This window comes from Lepidochelys olivacea (assembly GCF_965140295.1).
Source record: "Lepidochelys olivacea isolate rLepOli2 genome assembly, chromosome: 14".
In the NCBI taxonomy this organism is placed as follows: Eukaryota; Metazoa; Chordata; order Testudines; family Cheloniidae; genus Lepidochelys; species Lepidochelys olivacea.
Genome location: NC_140424.1, coordinates 30,749,239 through 30,763,438, shown reverse-complemented (window position 1 = coordinate 30,763,438; position 14,200 = coordinate 30,749,239). Strand labels below are relative to the sequence as shown.

Below are 14,200 nucleotides of genomic sequence, written 5' to 3'. Positions count from 1 at the left end.
CGGCTGTGGGCCTGAGTGACCCCAGCGATCGCTCCCAGGGCCGCATCCCAGCTGCTCCTGGGTCCTAGCGATCAAGGGATTGCACTGAAGCCCCCTGCCCCAGACACTGCCTCCTGAGGGGTCCACGTCCCATGGGCACAGGCAGCCTCTTTCGGCATTAACGGAGCGTCCTGCATAGAAGCCACCATGTCAGTGAGCAGAAAGGAAACGTCCAGGTGTCGGGGAGGGGGGAGAAGAGTTGTTTCTATGGAGACTGGGGATTGGTGCAGAGAGTCCCTAATTTCATCAAGGGCAAGGGGGTGTTGGATCTTCTGGGTCCTAGAGAGGCTGCCTAGAGGCCGGAGCAGCTGGGGACACGTTTCTCAAGTTGCAGTGGGGGAGGTTTAGATTGGATATTAGGAAAAACTTTTTCACTATGAGGGTGGTGAAACACTGGAATGCGTTACCTAGGGAGGTGGTAGAATCTCCTTCCTTAGAGGTTTTTAAGGTCAGGCTTGACAAAGCCCTGGCTGGGATGATTTAACTAGGAATTGGTCCTGCTTTGAGCAGGGGGTTGGACTAGATGACCTTCTGGGGTCCCTTCCAACCCTGATATTCTATGATTCTATGATTCTCAGGGCACCCCACCCTAGACAAAGGAATGTAATTTCCCTCCCCGCCTTCCCCCGCAGTTACTGCCATAGGACTTTGAAAGACCATGAGAATGTATTTACATCTCGCTTGCACAGACCCATCAAGCTAACCAGGGTTGGAGCGACCCCATCAATTGCACCAGAGGGGGCTGGAACTAAACGATTTGTATTTTAGCAGACACAGGTCCTGTGGGGGAGAAAGCAGCAAGACAGGGTCCTCAAGACAGATGGGACAGGTCCTGTGTTAATGAGCACTGCAGTGTGTGATCCTCTCATTAAAGATTATATAGCAAGGCACAGACACAAGGGGGCTGAATTAACAGGGCCTAGACATCCTTGATTCTGACAATGCCTAACTGAGACTGCTCAACTTTGCACCCTTAAAAATAGGTTTTTACTGTAATATTTTGAGGGTAAGGTTGATATAGATCCCCTCCAGTTTTCCTGCTCCACCATATGATTATTTAATATGCAGATATTCTACCCTCCAATCTTGCCCCCTTTCTCACCAATCAAATATTGCTGCACAGATTTCCCCTTTTCTTCACTTGTTGCATTTTACTGCAGTCCCCTTGAGATGCTGATAATTTTCTCGCTGGATTACTACTATAATCTCTGCATAAAGATTGTGTTTTTTCTTTAAATACTCACTTGATATGAAACCTTTCAAATACAGGTATTGCTTTTTTCCTGTGTACTTAGCCAATTTGTGTCATTCTTAGATTTTCCCACTATAAACTCTCTACAGTCACAGATTTGTTCTGTCTCTAACTGCTGAATAATGAAAGCGTTCCTCAGTTTGGGAGGAGAATTACTGCCCTGAGTAATTGCTACAGACGGGGGTGTAGTAGAGAAAAAGCCTGGAGAAGTGGGCTTGGAGCAAGGTCTCAGGCCTGAACCAGAGGCTGTGAACCCAAGTCAGGCCATGTATTAAAGCAGATGCTCACAAGTTCACTGCCCTGTACATAAACTTGGCAAAGTTGCTGCTGCTGTACCAGGCACTAGAGATTTACATAGATATATCCGAGATAGGACAGATACATCCCAGTCTAGTACAAGAGAGGATGGTTTGACAAACAATGGATAGGGATGTTTTGTCTAAGATATCAGGAAGAAGGCAAGGAAATGGACAGCTGTTATGACACATGTAAGGAGGGGCATAAGTTGTGTATTCTAGTTGTTTGTTTCAGTCTATAAATTTCGAGGCACTTTGCCTTAATTCTTTGTTCAGCCACTGACTGAGCTATTCCTGGATACTAGGCACTCGTGTGTCAGTGTACCTGTAACAGCAGAGCCAGGGCGCTGGGACTGTGCCTAGAGGGCAAAAAACATGGCCCAGTGCCTTTGTCACTGAACCAGGCCTGTGGTTGTTCTTGACAAGTAACATCGAAGACTGCTGAATGAGCAGTCTCCCTTATCTGCTATTAATAATAACCAAGGGCAGAAGCACCAGGCAGCCTGAGCAGCGTTATGAAGGCAACAATGTTACAGCCTTCAGAACTTTGCAACACTAAGTAATCCTATCGAGGTCTGCTGAACAAGCTATCTGAGCAGAGCTGGACAGCACACTGAAAGAACACACAAGCAGGGCCGGTGCAATCACTAGGCGAACCAGGCAGTAGCCTAGGGCGCCAAGTGGTTGGGGGAGGCGATGGAGCAGAGGTAAGCTGGGGTGAGGGGAGGGCCGCCTGCAGCAAGTAACGGGGGGCAGTGCACAGGGGAACCGCCCGCCGCCCCAGCTCACCTCTACTCCGTCTCCTCCCCTGAGCACCGCCCTGCTCTGCTTCTCTCCCTTTCAGGCTTGTGTGCCAAACAGCTGATGGGCGCCGCACACCTGAGAGGCGGGAGAAGCGGCGGCGTGCTCGGGGAGCAGGCGGAGTAGAGGTGAGCTGGGGCGGGGAGCTACCTCGGAGGGGCTCCCTGGGCCAAGGGGGAGGCAGCAGCGGCGGGGAGCTGCCCCGGGGGGGCGCCTCAGGGTGGAGGGGGGGCGGGGAGCTGCCAGAGGGGCGGGGGGCAGCACGAGGTGGAAGTTTCACCTAGGGCGTGAAACCTCATTGCACCAGCCCTGTACACAAGGGTGGCACTAGGAGTGGAGTTGTTGGGGCTGTAGCCATGCCAAAATTTGCCTTAGCCCCCCATGCCCACCCCTCCAATTGAAAAGATCAAAGCAGCCACTGCTCTCTGGCTGCCCAGCTCTGAAGACAGAGCAGAGAGAGCGGCAGCTGCTAATGGCGGCTATAGGGGCTGGTACATACAACCTACCTCAACCCCCCCCCCCCCCACAGGGGTTGGGGAGAGCATGCAGAAGACCTTGGAAAGATGAAGTCAGGTGTCTTTTTCAGGTATCTGTTTTTGTGGGGGTTGGGTTGGGTTGTTTTTTGTTTTTGGCAAAATTGCGAGAAATGATGTTCTCTTTTGCTCCAAAGCATGGTTTGTTGACTGTTGGGAGTCTGAGTGTCGCTTAGGGTGTGAGAGGTCCTGGGTTGTCCTGATGGCTGGAATTCTTTCCGGCCAGGGTGTCCCCCCAAATGTACCCCACGGGGGTAAAGCTCCCCAGCACAAGCCACATAGCAAGGCTTAATAGTTGAGCTGTAGTGGAGGGTGGTAAGGCTTTCTTGTTGGTACGCCCAGGAAGGGGTGAGGCTTAAGGGGCGGCCTCTGGAGGTGGAGGCTGAGAGGTCCCTGGGGCCGATCCGCGCACCAGGCAGAGGCACACATGTGCCCCAACCCCAAAGGCCAGAATGGAGCATCCAGCTCAGCCAGAAAAGAGCAGCAGGATCTGGGGGTACCTGGACCCCATCCATCCACCTGTCAGGGTCAGCCCCCCAAGTCAAGAAGGGTGCACCCAGATCAGCCAGAAAGGAGAACTCTTGCAGCTTTCCTTTTGGTTTTCATCTACCCAGTTTTCCCCTTATTGTCATCGAGGGCTCAAAGTATCCCTTCGTGGGAAGCGAAGACGCAGGCACTGGATTCTGCCTAGTGGGAGCCAACCGCACACACAACACAGACTGTTGCCTAGGGTACTGTGGCACTCTAGGAGTGCCATTTCCACATGGTTAAATTTTACACCTAGATTTGGCTGTTGGCTTTTGGCCCAAAATTCTGAGGCCTGCAGCAATGGCTAAATGTGGCTTGTTGGTCTAGGGGGTCTGATTCTCGCTTCGGGTGCCCGAGGGCCCTGCTGCAACTCCCAGACTAGCCCGCCCTATGGGTGTGTTTGCTGCTGTACCTTCCCATTCACAGGCCCCTTCTGCCTGGGTGTGTGGCTGGTTGTTTGGTTTTGGAAACTCCTGTGGAATGCAACTATCCTTAGAGTTCCAAAAGAATTTGTGGGACGAGGGCACAAGTCTCCTTTTGGGTGCAAGAGATCCCCGCTTCAAGTTTCGTCCAAGCCCTTGCCAAGGCAATGGTTGCAGCTGACTTTTTAGGTTTTTTGCCTGTGTTTTTCTCCAACATCCTGTGGAGGGAGAGCTGTATTAAGGTCTAAATTGGATTTGTTGGTCAAGGTGTATCATTCTCACCTCGGGTGGGAGAGAGTGCAGAGAAGACCTTGGAAAGATGAAGTCAGGTGCAGTACATTTTCAGGTGCCTGTTGTTGTGGGGGTTGGGTTGGGTTGTTTTTGCTTTTTGGCAAAATTGCGAGAAATGATGTTCGCTTTTGCTCCAAAGCATGGTTTGTTGGCTGTTGGGAGTCCGGGTGACGCTTAGGGTATGAGAGGTCCTGGGGTCAAGTACCTGACAATCCCTCTCCAAAGGGTGCATTTGCTGCTGTCCCTTTGTTTGTTTTCCCTACTGTTGCCTGGGTTTTTCTCCCAAATAGTGCGGCGTGAGAGCTGCATTAGGGTGTGTCAAGGTTCCTTCCCCACTCTGAACTCTAGGGTACAGATGTGGGGACCTGCATGAAAACCTCCTAAGCTTACTTTTACCAGCTTAGGTTAAAACTTCCCCAAGGTACAAATTATTTTACCCTTTGCCCTTGGATTTCCACTGCCACCACCAAACTTTATCTGGGTTCCTGAAAAAATGGAGTTTGGATACGTCTTTCCCCCCAAAATCCTCCCAACCCTTGCACCCCACTTCCTGGGGAAGGTTTGTTAAAAATCCTCACCAATTTGCATCGGTGACCACAGACCCAAACCCTTGGATCTTAGAACAATGAAAAAGCATTCAGTTTCCTTACAAGAAGACTTTTAATAGAAGTAAAAAGAAAAGAATCACCTCTGTAAAATGAGGATGGTGAATACCTTACAGGGTAATTAGATTCAAAACATAGAGAATCCCTCTAGGCAAAACCTTAAGTTACAAAAAAGACACACAGACAGGAATATTCATTCTATTCAGCACAGCTATTTCCTCAGCCATTTAAAGAAATCATGATCTAACACATACCTAGCTAGATTACTTACTAAATTCTACCTAAATTCTAAGACTCCATTCCTGTTCTGTCCCCAGCAAAAGCATCATACAGACAGACACAGACCCTTTGTTTTTCTCCCTTCTCCCAACTTTTGAAAGTATCTTGTCTCCTCATTGGTCATTTTGGTCAGGTGCCAGCAAGGTTACCTTTAGCTTCTTAACCCTTTACAGGTGAGAGGATTTTTCCTCTGGCCAGGAGGGATTTTAAAGGGGTTTACCCTTCCCTTTATATTTATGACAGGGTGTGAAGCCGGTTTGGTGCTCCAGGGGTGTGAGAGACGATGGAGATGACCTTGGAAAGGTGAAGTTCGGCACAATACTTTACAAGTTTTCTGGCTAGAGTGGCCTGTTCTTTCTGCCAAAATTCTAAGGCACACCGAGTGTGTCCCTTGTGAGGGAGGTTTGTTGGTCTTGGGGTAGGTGTGACACTCTGTTTTTGGGGTAATACCCTACACCCCCATGTTCATCCTTATAATATAATTGTGTGCTATGCAATGGAAGTTTTGTCACTTTGGGTGTCTTTGGAAGGATCATGATGCACTTAGCATTGGCCCTGTGTCCCCCTCCCCCCCCCTTTCCCGGGCTGGGGGGGGCCTGTGTCCCCCTCCCCCCCCCTTTCCTGGGATGGGTGGGGGGGCCTGTGTCCCCCTTCCCCCCCCCACTTTCCCGGGCTGGGTGGCGGGGCCTGTGTCCCCCTTCCCCCCCCCACTTTCCCGGGCTGGGTGGCGGGGCCTGTGTCCCCCTTCCCCCCCACTTTCCCGGGCTGGGTGGCGGGGCCTGTGTCCCCCTTCCCCCCCACTTTCCCGGGCTGGGTGGCGGGGCCTGTGTCCCCCTTCTCCCTTCCCCCCCCTTTCCTGGGCTGGGGGGGGGCCTGTGTCCCCCTTCCCCCTTCCCCCCCCCTTTCCCGGGCTGGGGGGGGGCCTGTGTCCCCCTTCCCCCTTCCCCCCCCCTTTCCCGGGCTGGGGGGGGGCCTGTGTCCCCCTTCCCCCTTCCCCCCCCCTTTCCCGGGCTGGGGGGGGGCCTGTGTCCCCCTTCCCCCTTCCCCCCCCCTTTCCCGGGCTGGGGGGGGGCCTGTGTCCCCCTTCCCCCTTCCCCCCCCCTTTCCCGGGCTGGGGGGGGGCCTGTGTCCCCCTTCCCCCTTCCCCCCCCCTTTCCCGGGCTGGGGGGGGGCCTGTGTCCCCCTTCCCCCTTCCCCCCCCCTTTCCCGGGCTGGGGGGGGGCTGTGTCCCCCTTCCCCCCCCCTTTCCCGGGCTGGGGGGGGGGCTGTGTCCCCCTTCCCCCTTCCCCCCCCCCTTTCCCGGGCTGGGGGGGGCCTGTGTCCCCCTTCCCCCCCCCGTTTCCCGGGCTGGGTGGGGGGGCCTGTGTCCCCCTTCCCCCTTTCCCCCCCTTTCCTGGGCTGGGGGGGGGCCTGTGTCCCCCTTCCCCTTTCCCCCCCCTTTCCTGGGCTGGGGGGGGCCTGTGTCCCCCTTCCCCCTTCCCCCCCCCTTTCCCGGGCTGGGGGGGGCCTGTGTCCCCCTTCCCCCTTCCCCCCCCTTTCCCGGGCTGGGGGGGGGCCTGTGTCCCCCTTCCCCCCCCCGTTTCCCGGGCTGGGTGGGGGGGCCTGTGTCCCCCTTTCCCCCCCCCTTTCCTGGGCTGGGGGGGGGCCTGTGTCCCCCTTCCCCTTTCCCCCCCCCTTTCCTGGGCTGGGTGGGGGGGGCCTGTGTCCCCCTTCCCCTTTCCCCCCCCCTTTCCCGGGCTGGGTGGGGGGGGCCTGTGTCCCCCTTCCCCTTTCCCCCCCCTTTCCCGGGCTGGGTGGGGGGGGCCTGTGTCCCCTTCCCCTTTTCCCCCCCCCTTTCCCGGGCTGGGTGGGGGGGGCCTGTGTCCCCTTTCCCCCCCCCTTTCCCGGGTTGCGGGGGGGGCCCTGTGTCCCCCTTGCCCCCCTTTCCCGGGTTGCGGGGGGGGGCCCTGTGTCCCCCTCGCCCCCCTTTCCTGGGCTGGGGGGGCCCTGTGTCCCCTTTCCCCCTTCCCCTCTTTCCCGGGCAGGTGGGGGGGGCTCTCTGTCGCCCTCCCCCTTCCCCCCCTTTCCTGGGCTGGGGGGGCCCTGTGTCCCCCTTCCCCCCTTTCCTGGGCTGGGGGGACCCTCTGTCCCCCCTCCCCCTTCCCCCCCATTCCCGGTCTGGGGGGGCCCTCTGTCCCCCTTCCCCCCCTTTCCTGGGCTGGGGGGGCCCTCTGTCCCCCCTCTGTCCCCCTTCCCCCCCTTTCCCCGGCTGGGGGGGCCCTCTGTCCCCCCTTTCCCTTCCCCCCTTTCCTGGGCTGGGGGGGGCCCTCTGTCCCCCTTCCCCCCTCCCCTCGGGCTGGGGTGGGCGTGGGGCCTCTCGGGCCCCCTTCCCCCTCCTCTCCTTGTGCTGGGGGGCCCCTCCATCCCCTTTCCCCCCCTCCCCTCCCCTCTCTCCTAGGGCTGGAGGGCCCCTCCGTCCCCCCTCGTCCCTTCCCCCTTCCCACCCTCCTCGGGCTGGGCCTGTCTGGTGACTCCCCCCCCACCCCCTGTCTGCTCGCTGTGGATGGGGCACCTGTGTGGAGCATGGAGCTACCTGGGCCCTTTCCCTCCCATCGCCCCAAGCCAGTTCGGGGGGAGGTCATCAGCGCACTCTTGCTCCTTGTACCCCCAACCGTGGTTTCCCACGGGCATCCTCCCCCTGCCTGCGTTCCCAATTAACAAGGGGGAAGGAAAGGGCCACTCCCACAATTTCCCCACCCTTCCCCCCATGGGGGAAGTTTTGGACATGAAGTTTTAATGGTTCTGTTGCCCACTGGGTGGGCACTTGGCCTTAGAAAATTACTGAAGTGGAAATCGATAAGTTGATTAAAATTGATCATTTCAATTGAGGCGTTGGACTTGGTGATTTAATTGCCTTGATTTTACTCAATCCATCCTGGTTCTCTCCCCCGCCCACCAACTCCCCACTCCTGTTAGGATTCTCGACTTGCTCTCGATTGCGGGAGGTATGTGTGGGGAGGGAGGGTTTTTTCCTCCTGTCAACCCCAGCTGGGTGCCTGTCACGCGGGGGTGGTGCGCGGCGGGTGGGGTCCGTGGCAGATCAGGTCTCTGAAGCCCTGGGGGGTGGAGGGGCCGATGGTGTTTAAGGGGGTTCAATCATCATGGCACAGCCTCTGGCTGGGGGTTGGGCTGCTGGGCAGGGAACGAGAAACCACAAATTGTGCCCCACCCCCCACTGACCTGTCCTGCTGGGTCCATCTCGACTTTCAGATCGGCCGGAGAGTCCGGAGCAGGGTGTGCGGGGAGCCAGGGCCAGGACCCCCACCCCAGCTTGGCTTCGCTGCTGCTGAATCGGACCCAGTCACAGAGAGGAGCCGACCCCAGCCCAGCGTCTCCAGCAGCGTGTGCAGCCCGAGCGTCGCTGAGAGAGACGATGGGGCCAGCACCTGGACCTGCTGGGAGCGAAGAGCCGCTGCAGGAGTGGCCTGCTGAGGGCAAGGGACACCTGGAGACTGGAGGAGAGCCAGGTAATGGGGTGTCGCTGCTGGGAACAGGCTGGAGAGAGACACTGAGGCTGCCCAACATGGGGCCAGGCTCTCAGTGGCAGCAGCCAGTGCCCAGCAATGCCCCGTCTGTGGGCAGCAGGGACTGGATCACCCCCAGGGGCTCTCAGGGCACCGATCCCTGGCTCACAGCTGCTGTCTGGCGCACACAGCGGTGGCTGTGGGGCTGTGCAGGGTTTTCCTGGGCTGGGTGTGTCAGACCCCCGTGACAGCCCTGGCCCATCTCTGCCTGGTTCGTTCTCCCCCCTTCTGCTGTGTATGGCCAGTGTGAGACCCCAGTGTGCGGGGACAGGGGCACTCGGCAGTGTGGGCCCAGCCAGCGCTCGGCAGGGGGCAGAATGGGGGTGGGGATGGTGGGGGGGCAGTTGGAGCAACTGCCACCAGGACATGCGGGTCCTTATCTCTGTGCCCCTGAGCTCACCAGGCCTCCTGGCAGCCTGGCTGGGAGTGCCCAGGGGAGGGCACTGGGCTGAGGGGAAGGAGGGGCTGTTCTGCCAGCCCCAGCCGGCCTGACCCTCCGGGCTCCTCTCCCAGAGCGTCTGAGGGAAGGAGCAATCGACAGAACGGTGCATGTTCGAGTCCAGTGGCTCTCAGCCTTTCCAGACGACTGTCGCCCTGTCAGGAGGCTGATTTGTCTTGCACTCTCCTAAGTTTCATCTCACTTAAAAAAACTACTTGCTTCCAAAATCGGACATAAAAATACAAAAGTGTCACAGCCACTTTTCTGGAAAAATTGCTGACTCTCTCATTGTTGCGTATTTAATTATGAAATAGATCAATTGGACTATCAACGCTGTACCTTTCCGTGTATAGTCTTTCGAGCAGTATAAACGAGTCATTGTCTGTATGAAATTTTAGCTTGTACTGACTTAGTGCTTTTTATGTAGCCTGTCGTAACACGAGGCAAATCTCTCAATGAGTTGATGTGCCCCGTGGAAGACCTCTGCTTACCCCCAGGGGTACACGAACCGGTGGGTGAGAACCACTGTTCTAAGGCAGCTCCAGCCCTGGTGCTGTCGGGGAGACGTGTCCTTGTGGCCCTGCCTGACGAGTCTTTCTGTTTCAGACCCTCATCGTAATTGCAGGAGATGTTCCCCTCGTTGGCGGGTGGCGGGTCTTGCTCGCACCACGTGTCGCTGTCTCATTCTCAGTGTGGAGACCTAAGCTTCCGTCACCTGAACCGGGGCCCGTTGCTGGATCGGATACCGAGGGAAATGCTACTATTTCTCTGAGGCCGAAAGGAACTGGACCTGCAGCCTGACCCACTGCTCTGCGCTCAGCGCCTCCCTGGCTGAGATCAACAGTGAGCAGGAAATGGTGAGAGATGCTCGAATTGCAACGTTCTGGTCTTGGCTCAGCAGCTGCTGCAGGAGAACCTGGGCTCGAGGAGCAGCTCTGAGTAAATGAGCTTCCAGTTGCTGAATGCCAGGCCTGGCTGGCTGGCCCGGGGCACCTCTAGTGTCCGTGTCTGACTGCAGGGATCACTCACTGTCAGCCCTCTCAAAAGGAGACCACCCCTCTCGAGGGCAAGGCTGGCTTGAGTGTCTTCTGGGTGGCGTGGGGCCAAAGGGGTACTGAGATCCCAGATTGACTTGAAGAGCCAGTGCTCTTGGGTAGCCAGATGAGAATGGGGGGGGGCTCCTCTTAGCCCTGGCCCCTTCTGACTGAGGATTTGGTGGCTCTTCTCTCATCCCTGGCCCTTCCCAGCACCCCTTATTGAGATCAGCTGGGCTCTTTCCTTCCCCTTCCCCTGTGATGGGCAGGGGAGCTCAGCTGTTCTGTAAGGCGAGGCGAGGTTTGGGATAGGAAAGTTAATACTGAATTACCCAGAGCTGGGCAAGAGGGAGGCGAAAATCCCCAGCCGTTCCCTGAAAACAGAGCCCTTCAGTGTATCCCTGTGAGTCTCTGGTGCACAGAGCCTGTGCTCTGACCCCACCTCTCCCTCTGCTGTTTTTAGGCTTTCGTGCTGCGCTATAAAGGCAGATTTGACCACTGGATTGGCCTCCGGAGGGACCCTGGGCAGCTCTGGAAATGGGCCAGTGGCACCAAATTCAACAACCTGTAAGTCTTCTGTGAATTCCCTGGGCTTTGGGTCCCTGGCGTCTGAGATAGCGAGTTCAGGCCGACGCACCAGTCAGTGCTATGTACTCCGTGTATTAGTGATGGGTGGAAGCAAGTGTTGTCTGCTGGGAGACTGGCCAAAGCTTTCAGATCTGTCTGGCTTTAGTGGGGCCATCTGCGTTAAAGATGCCTGATAGTCACAAATGCTGAGTGCCTGGGGCTGCCATGAGAAGTGGGGTACAGTAGAGATGGCCCAGACGACATCCCAAGAGGGATTTCAGTGGGATGTGGATGTGATCAAATAACCAAACCCCAGTTGAGCCGATAGCAGGGTTTGACCCTGGACCATCAGCACTGAAAGAACGGCAGAGTAGGTCACGCTGGCGGGGGAGTGGCACTACATGTCCAGGAAAGCATAGAGTAAAGAACAGTAAAAATCTTAAACGAACCCAACTGTATCCTAGCATCTCTAAAGAATAGGAATTCCACACTTGAAGAATAAGAATCTAGCAGCAGGAATATACAACTGACCAGGATGGTGACTTTGAAATTCACTGAGATTAGAGAGGCTACAAAAGCAGAAAACCCAATAATAATGGGGGTTTTCAACTATCCCCATATGATTAGAGATATGGAACAGCTTCCATATGAGGGGAGACGACTAAGGGGGGGATATAGGAGGTCTATAAAATCATGAGTGGGGTCAAAGTGAAGAGGAAAGTGTTATTTACGCCTTCACGTAACGCAAGACCTAGCAGTCACACAATTAAATGAATAGGCAGCAGGTCTGACACAAACAAAAGGAAGTATTTCTTCACACAACACAGTCAACCTGTGGAGCTTGTTGCCAGGGGATGTTGTGAAGGCCAAGAGTATAACTCTGTTCAAACAAGAAGTAGATAAGTTCACAGAGGATAGCTCGACCAGTTCCTATCAGCCAGGATGGTCAGGGATGCAACCCCATGCTCTGAGTGTCCATATACATCTGACTGCCAGAAGCTGGGTGTGAATGGGATGGATCACTCAATACTGACCCTGTTCTGTTCATTCCCTCGGAAGCACCTACCACTGGCCAGTATCGGAGGACAGGACACTGGGCTAGATGGGCCATTGGTCTGACCTATGTGGCCAGTCTTATGTACTTACAGCTGAATGGCGTTTTCAAAAAAGCCCTTTGCGATTGATGGGAAGCTGGAAAATGTGCCCCGAGGAGGCTTAGGAAACAAGTCCGTTGATGACCTGTTGTTTGATCCCAGTCAGATATTTTCACATATTCCAGCAAGGATGCCGTGATGTCGGCAGCAGTCTGTTTTTGTGATTGCCTCATGAGCCCATCTATTAGCCGGCCTGTTTGGGGTCTGTCCACACCGCAGCTGGCACCATGCCATTGCAGAGAAACTAAATGAATTCTTTGCAGCAGTCTTCATGGCTGAGCATGTGAGGGAGATTCCCAAACCTGAGCCGTCCTTTTTAGGTGACAAATCTGAGGAACTGTCCCAGATTGAGGTGTCATTAGAGGAGGTTTGGAACAATTGAGAAACTAAACAGTAACAAGTCACCAGGACCAGGAACTCAAATGTGAAATTGCAGGACTACTCACTGTAGTCTGTAACCTATCATTTACATCCGCTTCTGTACTCGATGACTGGAGGATAGCTAATGTGACGCCAATTTACCGGAACTGGGTAAACAGGCATCTCAGTGGGGTGTTAACCCTGAAATCTGCCACCCTGCGGGTGCCCACCCCAGCAGAAGGCTCTGGGTGCATTATTGCCATCTCCTCAGAGCTCGTCTGGGGTGATGCTGGTGGGGGAGCCACCCACAGCCATCTGCTCAGGTGGCTGTGGGCTGGGTTCTCCCTTCTCTGGGACAGATCTCACCCCGAGCCAGAGGCTGGTGGCCTGAGGGCAGGGAGATCCCGGCCTGCCCAAAGAGTAGTGCTGGGCCTCCTCCCAGCCCAGCACATGACTACTGTGAGTAGCCAGGATGGGACCATGGGGCAGGATTTGCCTGTGGGCCTGGATCCCACCCTGTTCCCAGGTGGGAAGCGCTGGCCTCCAGCTCTCACGGGAAGCTCTGTGTGAGTGGCTGGGGTCACCCCATGGCCACTGGGTTTGTGCTGCTGGCATTTCACTCCAGCCGCCCCCTGCAATTCAGCCTGTCCTGACAGGCCTCTGGCCTGAGAGCTGATGTAAACTGTCCATGGAGCCCTGGACCCAGCTCTTCTGTGCGGCATTACGGCTGCTCCTCGCCACGCTGAGAGTCACCTGGAACCTGCGCCCAGGGCAGTTTGGGTGGGTTGGGCCTGCAGGGGCCCATCCAGACCCAGCTGGGTGTGTGTGGGGGGGAGAGTAGGACCTGGGTTAATACCCACCCAGCATAAATGGTCCATGGAGGTCAGGTGATCTTCGAACCTCTCCTGGCCTTGCTGCCCCACTGCCCCCTTTCTATCTGGGGCCTGTGGCAGGTGCAGGAAGGGGAATCGTGAGGGGCTGTGAGTGCAGCAGCTCCCTGCACTGTGCGACAGTGTCTCTCCCTGCCTGTGACTGATGGGAAATGTCCAGCTCCTACCTGACACCAGCTCCCTGGCTTCTCTCTTGCAGGTTTCCGATAGGAGGAGACTGCACGTATCTGAACGGTGTGAGTGCGGTCAGCAGCTTGCGATGCAGCAGTGAGAGACACTAGATCTGCACCAAACCCGATGCATTTACACAGGCACAGGAGGCTGCAGTGGAAGGGGGCTGGTAACAACAGTATTATAGAATCTAGCCCTGGAAAAGCCTAACTGTGATTTCTTGTGACCATCACATCTGAGCAATTCCAGAATATCGGGGAATGCTCTGTGCATCACTGGGTTACTTCCCTGTCTGGCCATCCGTGTATTGTGTGCCTGATGTTGGATGTCTCTTTCCACATTGAGCTAGGTGCAAAATTAGATTACAAAATCCACAAAAAAGGAAATCTACAGGAAGAAACTTACAGCAGGGGGCTGTGTGTGTGTCCATCTGTGGTGTTTAAGCATAAAGACAAAGGATCAGTCTGATCTCTCTCGGTGTGCAGAGACATACTAGATCCTTCCCCTCGGAGACAAACTGACGGTATGCATGTCTCCTAAAAGAAGGGTCCGAGCCTGCCTGGCTGTACAGTGCTGCAAGGATTTCGGGTGAGCTGTACTTGGTTAGACAGGAGAATACCTTGTTAGTTCAGTCTAGGCTCTAGAACGCATGTTATGACTTTGTTATATGTAACCATTTGTTTCCAACACTTCCACTTGACTCTTGGCTTTGTTGAACTGAGGGGTGATTTCGCTGGGAGCCTATGGCAGCGCTGTGTGTTAAGTGGAGCAGTGATCTGAGCTGGAGCCGGTAAGCTGGGGCCGAGGATGTTACTGTTCCTTTGGAAATAGTGAATCTGTGAATAATACCGGTGCCCAGGGGACCAGGGACTGTTCGCTCCAGACAGATGCTCAGAGGGCTTGAGGGCAGAGTGGGCCTATTGCTACCCTGCAGTGACGGCAGGCCCAGCAGCAAGTGCGTGTGGCCAGTGGAGTG

At 55.8% G+C, this 14,200-nt stretch overlaps 1 protein-coding gene across 1 annotated transcript in view; it reads left to right on the top strand.

The window, feature by feature from the left end:
• Window positions 1–4,950: 4,950 nt before the first annotated feature.
• The window catches only part of LOC311530265 (uncharacterized protein), a gene marked incomplete at its 3' end in the record, with an annotated part of 506,005 nt that continues 496,755 nt past the window's right edge, over window positions 4,951–14,200 (top strand). The window contains exons 1-4 of the mRNA XM_084646725.1: window positions 4,951–5,349; window positions 8,296–8,793; window positions 9,770–9,905; window positions 10,546–10,649. Coding sequence (XP_084502851.1) covers window positions 5,330–5,349; window positions 8,296–8,793; window positions 9,770–9,905; window positions 10,546–10,649 — 758 coding nt within the window. The 5' untranslated portion in view covers window positions 4,951–5,329. The remainder of the gene's footprint in view (window positions 5,350–8,295; window positions 8,794–9,769; window positions 9,906–10,545; window positions 10,650–14,200) is intronic.